Source organism: Cinclus cinclus, chromosome 19 (assembly GCF_963662255.1).
Source record: "Cinclus cinclus chromosome 19, bCinCin1.1, whole genome shotgun sequence".
In the NCBI taxonomy this organism is placed as follows: Eukaryota; Metazoa; Chordata; class Aves; order Passeriformes; family Cinclidae; genus Cinclus; species Cinclus cinclus.
The window spans coordinates 8,640,614-8,650,399 of record NC_085064.1 but is presented as its reverse complement, the minus strand read 5'-3'; the positions used below and the strand labels follow the sequence as shown (position 1 = coordinate 8,650,399).

General features: G+C 47.7%; 1 protein-coding gene across 2 annotated transcripts in view; it reads right to left on the bottom strand.

The window, feature by feature from the left end:
- Positions 1-312: 312 nt before the first annotated feature.
- TNC (tenascin C) overlaps positions 313-9,786 on the bottom strand; it is a 45,157-nt gene continuing 35,683 nt past the window's right edge. For both annotated transcript variants that reach the window (XM_062505432.1, XM_062505433.1), the window contains 8 exons: positions 9,556-9,699; positions 8,603-8,733; positions 7,532-7,664; positions 5,453-5,604; positions 4,533-4,629; positions 3,181-3,342; positions 1,770-1,933; positions 313-556 (listed from right to left, as the gene is read on the bottom strand). In XM_062505432.1, the coding sequence (XP_062361416.1) occupies positions 446-556; positions 1,770-1,933; positions 3,181-3,342; positions 4,533-4,629; positions 5,453-5,604; positions 7,532-7,664; positions 8,603-8,733; positions 9,556-9,699 (1,094 nt within the window). In that variant the 3' untranslated portion in view covers positions 313-445. The remainder of the gene's footprint in view (positions 557-1,769; positions 1,934-3,180; positions 3,343-4,532; positions 4,630-5,452; positions 5,605-7,531; positions 7,665-8,602; positions 8,734-9,555; positions 9,700-9,786) is intronic.

The following is a 9,786-nucleotide window of genomic DNA, read 5'->3' as shown; positions in this document are numbered from 1 at the left end:
TAATAATAATGATGATAATTAATCGTACACATTTCTGTGTGTAAAATATGGCTGGTTCTAAAACAAACTACCAATGTACAAAGCTGTTCTCCCTCCCCTCCCCCGGGCCTCCCAAGAGATCGCCAGATGTTGGAAGAACTTTATCCCAGACGCTTTCTGGTAAAAATAATAATAAAAAAAAAAAATAATAAAACAACACAGAACCCTTGAGATCGTTGTCTTTGGTGTGGAGGACGGTCCTGGTGGGCAGCTGGAGCTGCTCTGCTGGAAACTCTGGGATGCTTTAAGGCTGTTTTGTTTGGAATGCTGCAAAGCCTCAGCCGGGCCGCGGGTCAGCGATGCTTGGTAGCAGTCCCAGCTGCTGGCAGCCCCAGGCCAGCGGTGCCCGAGGGTCTCCCCACACCCCCTGTGCCCTCCCCAGCCCCTGCCTGCAGCCCCCCGGGCTCTACGCTCTCTTCCGCCGCCCCTCCAGGTTCCGGAAGCTGGAGGGTCTCAGCTTCATCTCTGCAAACTGGATGGAATACTCGTGGCCCTTCCAGTGGAACCAGTTGACGCCCTGTGGAGGTGAGAGGTGGGAGGTGGGACGTGGGAGGTCACACTTGCATTCGCTGCCCTGGTTCAGGCCGAGGATGTTTCTGATTTGGGCACAGAGGCACCACAAAGTGGAGGAGCTTTGGGAAGCACCAGGGCTGTGGAATGTCCAGCCTGTACAAACCCACCCACATGAGGTCACAGAATCATGGAAACACACAGTGGATTGGGCTGGAAGAGACTTTAAAGATAATTTTGTTCTACCCCTGGCATGGGCAGGGACACCTTCCACTGTTCCAGGTTTCTCCAGCCTGGCCTTGGGGACACTTTCAGGGATCCAGGGGCAGCCACAGCTGCTCTGGGCATCCTGTGCCAGGGCCTGCCACCCTCACAGGGGAGAATTTCCTCCCAGGATCTCATCTAAACCTATTCTCTGTCAGTTTGAAGCCATTCCCCGTTGTCCTGGCACTCCAGACCCCTGTAAATTGTCTCTCTCCATGTTTCTTGTCAGACCCCTCAGGCTCTGCAAGGCCACCCTGAGGTCACCCCAAAGCTTCTCCTCTCCAGGTGAACAATCCCAGCTGTCCCAGCCTTTCCTCCCAGCAGAGCTGCTCCATCCTCTGATCCCCCTGGTGCCTCCTCTGGATCTCTCCAGCAGCTCCAGCTCCTTCCAGTGCTGGTTCCAGGGCTGGGGCAGCTCTGCAGGTGGGGTCTCACCTGAGCCCAGGGGCAGAATCCCCCCTCCCCTGCTGCCCACGCTGGGGCTCAGCCCAGGGCAGGGGGTTCAGGGCTGGGGCAGGTCCAGCTCTCCCCCACAGCACCCCCAGGTCCCTCTCCCAGAGCTGCTCCATCTGCTCATCCCAGCCTGGACTGATCCCAGGGGTTGTCCTGACCCAGGGGCAGAACCTTGAGCTAGGTCTTGTTAAACCTCTGTCCCTCAGAGCTCTCCCTCTTTGCTTGGCTCTCATGGCAGGAAGAACATTTTTGGTTTACATGTTGAAAACTACAATTATTCCCTGCACACTTGGGATATCCCTTGGAAAATCAGACAAAGCCAACAAGAGTTCACCAGCTGATGTTAAATTCTCCTTTTTGTGAGTGACTGCCCATACATTTCCCTATGTTCCTGAAGAGTGGGAGGAGGGGATGCTGTGATTTTTGGCTGGCTCAGCCATCAGAGAAACCCATAATTGCAATTCCTCTTCATGTCATGGAGAAGCCTTCAAACCCAGACTCACCTGACTGTGGCTGTTGTCACCATATCTGCCCATCAGGTTGACTCGGTGACAGTTCTTGTACCAGAAAGCTCCTTTGTATGACAGAGCACAGTTGGTGATGGCAGAGTCGTGGTCCTTGTCAAAGGTGGAGAAGGACCTTCCATTGTGGTAGGTCATGGAGTCACCTGGATGGGGGGACAGGAGAAAGAGCAAGGTCAGGGGGTTGCCTGGTTTAGATTCAATAGGTGTGCCCATTCTGCAGAAAACATTTTTACTGTGCCATGCCCTGTCTGCATCTAAATTTTTTTTAAAAATTACTTGTTTTACTACAGATGGAAATGCACAGTTTTTGGTATTGCTGCAGGTAAAAATATTTTTTCAGGTGGTGTCTAATTCCCAATATATGAAGTGGTTTTGTTTTGTTTTGTTTTCATGCAGCTGAATTTCTGCACTTCTTGATAAAGCTGGATTTTACAGTGTGGACAAGCCAAGACCAAAGAGGTGTTCACAAGGAAGGAATTAGGACTAAAGGAGGCTGATTCCTACTAATGATAGCAGCAACTACTTCTCTGAACCAGAGAATTTGCCTTAAATCACAGAATCATGGAATGGTTGGGTTGGAAGAGACCCTAAAACTCATCCCATCCCACCCCTGCCATGGCAGGGACACCTCCCACTATCCCAGGCTGCTCCAGCCCCAGTGTCCAACCTGGCCTTGGGCACTGCCAGGGATCCAGGGGCAGCCACAGCTGCTCTGGGAATTCCACCCTGTGCCAGGGCCTGCCCACCCTGCCAGGGAACAATTCCTTCCCAATATCCCATTTAAAATAAATAGAGATTAATTCTGCTGCTGCATTCCCTTTGTATCTCTGTAGTCTGGGTAAAAACTCCAATGCTGGTCACAGGGGAGAGCCCACACCCCACTCTGCTCTGGTTTATGCACCCAGCAGTGTGAAATTATCTCCTTTTAAGACACGTAGTTAAACTGGATTTATCTCTTAATCCTTTGAAATCCTGAAGAGGACTCACCAAGGGCTGCAGGGTTTGCCCCAGTATGATTACAAAAGGCAGATGATTTGTTCAGCAAAATTATAAATCACATTACAGTGAGGCTTTGCTGCAAATTCTACTGACAAGAAAAGAAGCTGTGCCAGGCTATTATTGGCTGTATAAATGACAGCTAAGATTGGCCAAATGAGATATACTGTGCTTTAATACACTTGTTTCAATCCTGCCATAAGCAGGCCATAAAATACGGCACCGAAACGCCTGGAGGCTATAAAACAGAACCATAAAATACATCGATATGTTTGATTTTCAAACACCTCACACAGGAGAGGCGCCTGCTGCTCTGCAACAGCCACACGGTTACATTGAGCGAGCAGGGAGGAAATCAGTAATTAGGAGGAGGAGAAGTGGGTTTTGCTGTCACCTGCAGTGCCGCTGTAGCCATCCACCCGCAGGCGGTAGCGGCTCTTGGCGTCCCCCACGCTGAAGCGCTCGTACACGGCGTAGGCTGAGTCCCCCTTGTCCCTCAGGTCCACCCGCAGCTCGTACTGGCCCTGAGAGGTGATTTTGTGCAGGTTCTCCAGACCTGTGGGCAGGAAGGAATGTTTGTCTTGATGCTGAATGATATTTTGCCTTTTTTTTTCTTTTCTATACGCTCTGTATTCTTTACACACCGTTGCATCCCTACTTTGTTTTCCCAGCGCTTTTCCCTGCCCTGATAGGCAGAAAGACAAAACATGTTCCCTATTCCATCTTGGTTCTCCCTGGGAACCCAGGCCAAAATCCAACTCTTTGAGGCACATTTTCATCAACAAAGTTCAGTTCCACCTGATGGGGAAGGATTCAGAAGGGGCTTGAACAGGGAGGAAATTGCACCACCACTTGTGCTCCTAATTGCTGTTTGTTGTCAATTATGCTAATTTGCTAAACTTACAAAACTGTGCTCACCCCATGGGGGGATTTTGTGGATATTTTCTATACTTGCCCCATAGAGGTCATACTTTCCATAGAGGCCTCCAATAAAAGCCAACCTTTACATTACCTCCTACACTAACATTATCTCAAAAGTCTGTTGTTTTATTTCCGGGTTCCTTAAGGCACCAGTCTCTCCAAGGATTTTTCTCTACCATGCCATAATTCCATAAATGAGGTCATACTGGACTGTACAAATGGAGCAGGATGCCAGCACTGGTGAGGATACTGAGCTGGATCAGCTGTAGGGTGATGTCAGCACAAAAGCAAATAAATAATCCCAGACTGACTGGGAGAGATCTTCTCTTCAAATCATAGGAACAGGTTGGGCAAAACAACCAAAGTTGTGCTGAGTGATCATCGTCATCATCTTCCATTTACAACCAGAAAAACGCAGCACAACCTTTGAAAATGTGGAGGTTTTACTTCTGTTTTACCAAAATGTGAGTTTATTACTTCTATTTGTCCTATTTTTCCTCCCTGCATGGTAAGCCTTTGCTTTGGGGGTGTCCCAGGGGGACAGGAAGCAGAACCTGCTTCCCAGGTCACCTCTGACTTGTCCCAGAGCCCCAGTGAGCATCAGGTGGGTTCATTCGGTGACCCCAGCATGGCATCCTTTGACTGCAGCTGGGGAGACTGGCTGGGTCTGGCCCTTTCAGTCTCTCTCACAGAGGGTGTCCCTGTTATCCTTTACAAATACTCCTGCCAGTACTCCTGCCAGCTAAATGGAGGCTCCTGGACTTTTGGGCTGTGTTTATATTTTATATTTTTTTTTTTCCAAAAATACAATTTCTTAGCACTTACCTATCCAGAACTCATCCTTAGGATCTCCAAAACCTGCCACGTAAGTATTCCAGTTCTTGTAGAAATCTTGCTTTCCATTCTGACGCCTCAGGAACACCTAAAAGCAGGAAATGTTATGGACAGACTGCCCTGGGCAGAGGGAAGGAGCTTTTACAAGCACAGAGCTCAGCGTTGCTCTGCCCTGCCTTCATCCCTGCCAGCAGAGTCTCACTGCAAGGACTGACTTGCACCCAGGCTGTTGGATGCTCCATGTATTTTTTAAGTCTCCAATTTCTCCGTTGGGTTCCCTGGTTTCTCTCCATGATGTGACCTCTCAGTTCCTGCTCTCAACCCTTTTTAACCCATCCTACAGTTCTGGATTTCTCAGCCAAGGGTTTCCCTATCCCCTCATCTCCCTGCCAGACATTCCTCCAGCTCCTCCTGTCTTTCTGTGCCCTAGGTCCCTTCAACTTGTTCAAATTTGGGGATGTCAGTGTGGAGAGGTGGCATTTTACTGCCATTCCCCCGCTGGAATGGGGATGTGTCTGGGTGGGATGTGTCCCTAGCACAGTGGCCTGGGAAACCACTGCACCCCGTGGCTGTGCTTTAACCTCCCTCATTCCCTCTCTCATTTAGAATCAGTTCACCCTCCCCTCTCCTTGCTGATTATTTAGAAAAATGTGTTATCCAATTAACATTCATTTCAGCAGCCCTTACACCAGCAGGGGAGGATCAGGGCTGAAACCAGGGGTGTGAGACATCCTTTGGAGACACCTCTTTCTCCTCTACCTACAGAAAGAGCTGGCAACCCTGTTCTGGGCACTGGAGTGTCCTACCCAGGATAAAACTCCCCAGATTTATAGACAAGACAGCCCTGCTGTGATAATGTGAGGATGCTGGGATGGGCAGGGATGGGAGATGCTGCCCTGCCCCATACTCACGATCCATCCGCCCCCGTCCTCGCCCATGTCACAGAACACTTGCAGAGGCTGAGCCTTGTCCCCGTTCAGGTAAATTGTGTAGAGCCCTGAGGTGGCTTCTCCATTCAGCAGGGCCTGGGAGCAGTCCTTGGGGTAGGGATAGAGGAGCCCAGCTGCGCACACAGGGAAGAGAAAGCTTTCCTTAGGAAATCAGAAGTTACAAGGAATGTGCTGAATGCCAGTGGCTCAGGGAAATCCCCTGTGGGTCAGCTACAGGTCCCAGGAACAGGTTTGTAATTACATCCTCCATACCTAACATCCACAGCATACAGCTGATGAGGTGAATTCTTCTTTTGAATGTGCTTTTTCACATCTGTCTACACTTCTGGAAGTGCTGGGAATGTGAGATGACTACTCCCTGTTAGGATGGGAGTGCATCCTCCAGCTAAAGACTGAAATTCAGGAGTTGTGTGGCAGTTTTTTGGGGAAAAACAAATCTACCAATCTCTGATCATGTGACAGAAAAGGGAGGAGGGATACAAAGACAGGACTTCAATCAAAAATAAATTAATTGTGAGTGTTTTGCTAGCAAGGACAATATTAAATGCTTTATAAATCTACACTTCTAAAGAACAAAGCAAACAGCAACAGCTGAAACTACAGGAAAATGTTGTTAAGCTTTTGTTTATGACAAAAGCCAGTAAAATCATTGCAGTCAGAACAATTTCTAACTACCCCCCATAAAGGCTTTTTTTGTTCTTTTTATTCACTCAGGTCATTAGCTCTTCCACCCAATTATGTGCTGTTCCACATTGTTTTTAAATGTAGCTTCTCAGAATGGCTGCTGGTCCTTGCCAGTGTTACACACCCCTGCCTGTGCTTCAGCTCCAGAGAATTTCACAGAATCATGGCATTGTTAAGGTTGGAAAAAGCCTTCAAGATCATCAAGTGCAACCTTTAACGCAGTCACAGCACCATGTTCACCAGTAAACCATGTCCCCAAGTGCCACCTCCAAAGGTTTGGAACACTTCCAGGAATGGTGACTCCAACACTGCCTATTCCAATTCTTTACAACTCTTGCCATGAAGAAATTTTTCCAGATATCAAATCAAACTTTCCCTGGTGTAACTTAAGGCCAGGCAGGTTTCCATCAGCTTTGGGATTTGGAGAAAAGTGACTCTACAGGGAGCTCCTTCAGTGTCTCCCTGTCACTCAACAGACACAAATGCATTTTTAGAGTTAAGGCCAGGCTTAAGCCTCTGCCTGAATGAGTCTGGCACTGCTCACAGGGCTGAAGGCACCTGACCAAGGTCAATTTGCCAAACATCACCTAAATACACCCAGATTTAATTCCTCCCCTATTTCTGGATGTGCTGGTAGAGCCCATCCTGCACTACACAAGCAGTGACAGGGCAGATGTGGGGCTGGGTGACTTCTGGCAGTCCTTGGGATGGAGTTAGTGCCAGCAGCAGGAAGGGGAGTGGGAATGACTGAAGGTCCTGCTGGGCCTGAAAGGCTGAAAACTGAGAAAAGTGAGACAAATGACAGGCAAAGTGTCACAGCTAATACTGAACAACTTCTTTTTTTTAAAGTCAGCTGTGAAGTGACCTTCAGAGAAGCCAATTTATCCTGGCAGTGCTGTCCTGTTGGGCTGGGGCTGATGTGCAGAGGGGCTTTGAGACAGCCCATCTCAGAGAGAGAAGAAAAACCTGCCCAGAAATCCATCTCCTCAGCCCCCAGCACTGACTTGTGTGTGCCTTTGTGGTTTGCTTCATTGCAGCTCCAAACTCTGATTTGTTTCCCCTTGCCGGGATCAATACAGGGGGAAATCAAGGCGTCAGCTGGATTTTAAAGAATTCCTGCTGATATTTTACATGGGGAAGGCAGGATGTTTCACCAGAGAAAAGGACTGTGAGGGTGATGCGGATGGATATTGGAATTTCATCCTGCCAAGGGGGAACAGATCTGGGGGAACAGGGACTTTGCACCTACAAATGGATTAAAATCTTATGTGAGGTCTGTGTGTCCTCACAGCGGAACTCAGCTCTGTCCTGAGAGCAGTAATTTGGATTATTTCAGCTGTGTTCTAATGTCCTTACTGGTGGTGAAAATGGTCTGAATGGTTTTGCTCCTCAGGTCCCCCTTCAGGGCCTGCAGTTTCACTGTGTACTGCGTGGAGGGGCTCAGCTCTGTCAGGCTGTAGGAAGTTGTCTCGGGGTTTAGGATGAGTTCCTATAGAGAAAAGAAAAAATACAAGGCTATCTCAGAGAAATAAATAATTGTGACCAGAATGGTTACTTATTTTAGTCTGCCACATTTTTTTTATCATAATTATTGATGGTATCTTTAACCACCTAGATTAATTACTATAAAGCTACTCCTCTAAGATTTTTACTAAGCTAAACTTTTAAAGTTCAATAAAGCTTGCTTGGAAATGAATGTTTACCGTCATAATGTACAAGCTGGGAAGTTTAAAAGCAAGGCAGAATAAATGTTTACATGCCCTGAATGTACAGATTGTGAAATTCATTAAAAAAACCTGGGAAACTCATCCTTTAGGACAAGCAAATGTTGCACTCCAGGCTTTAAAAGGCTGTTTTGCTGTGACATTAAAAGACTGATTTTCAGTGCGCTTGGGGAATGTGCCTTCCTGAAAATTAGAATTCTCTCCAGTGATCCAAGCTAGGCATCCAAAATTTTCTTTTTTTCTGGTATTCAGATTTAAGCATTTAGTGTAATCTAATTACGTAGGAACAAAATAAAATTATAGGAGAATAAGAGGCACTTCCACAGGCACTTCATCCTTCCTTAGACACCCCTTTGTACAGGGACTCCCCTGAGTTTAGAAGAGTGAATCACATCCTTTGGGGGTGTGAATTTATTCCATGATACAGGTCTGGAATGAAGGAAAATGTTTGTGCTTTTATCTGTATTGCAGAGGGATGAAAGACAAAATTCAGGCGGCAATGGACCTGCTGTTTCAGGGTATAATGTAAGAAAGTAGTTTAATGGGTTTTAAATGCATGTGTGTTCAGTCTAGCACTGAAAGAGGCAGTTAGTATTTTTAAATTAGGTGTTTAAATTAAGGCACACGGTTATGTTGCATTGCTGGACACTTCAGAACATCACCACTGCCCAGATTTGAGGCACAGCCCCTGTGGTTTATTTACCTTGACTCTGCCATCAATGGATTCGTAGATGAGGAGGTATCCAGTGACTGGAGCACGGGGAGGCCTCCAGTTTATCACAGCTGCTTCTGACTGCACCTCAGTGGCACTCAAATCCCTTGGAGCATCCAGCCCTGCAGGACACACCACAGCAATTACAATCACATCCATTCTAAATTAATTCCACAAGTGATCTTGTGGGCCGTGTATTAAAACAAGCCAGGAAAACAAACCTTCTCTCCAGAGAAATTTCAGGTGAAAAAGAATGCTTCAATCTAAATTTTGTGGTTAAGAATTATTTTTTCCATTAGCAGTTTAAAATAAAGGTGTTAACTTTATCTAAGTTATAATACTGGCTTGTTCCAGGCACTTTATTTTATGAGCAGTTGCACTGAAATGTCTGTTGAGACAAAACTGTGCATTTCATTATTTCTCACAGGAAGACAGATTGGTATTTACATATTCCCAGGAAATAAAACTTTGGTTCCAATGCTGCTTTTTTTTTTTTTTTTTTTTTGGAATAGGAAAACTTTTTAGAATAGTAAAAGTTCTCCTGCTTGGTCCGGCTCCAAGCTCCAGCTTCCCCTCCCCTCTGTGATTATAGGATTGGATTGGTGTGGCTCAGCCCCTGGCTCCCTGATTAACACCCTGGGACAAGCCAAGCCAGGAAAATGAGAAACTTCCCCGATTTCACCGGTGCTCACGGAAAGCCAAGAGTATGAAACCAACTGGGCCCCTTCAGCAGCCAACAGCAGCCCGCAAAGAAGAGCTGCTGCTCCAGCTCCGGGTGAGAATCTGCAGAACTGGTGACAAAAGCACCCCGGTCAGCCTCGGCAGGCTGCCACCGGACCAAGGTTGGTGCCAAGGCTGTGGAAATGCGGGTTTCCAGTGGAACACGGAGCAGGTGGGACTGGAAGGGGCGGCAGAAGGGACGGCAGAAGGGATGGGACTGGCACCTGTGGTGAAGTGAGTGGAGAGGCTCTCACTCCTCTGCGCGTCCTTCTGCGCGTGGATGCTCAGCGTGTACTCCGTGGCAGGCTGGAGGCCCTTCAGGTCATACTCCACCGTGTTCCCTGACACCATCTGGGTCACTTCTGGCTCTGAGAACGACACAGCAGAAAGGGGATGCTGGTGTCATTCAGACACGTCGCGATGCGCTCGACTCCGCGCTCCGCTCGCTGATTTAT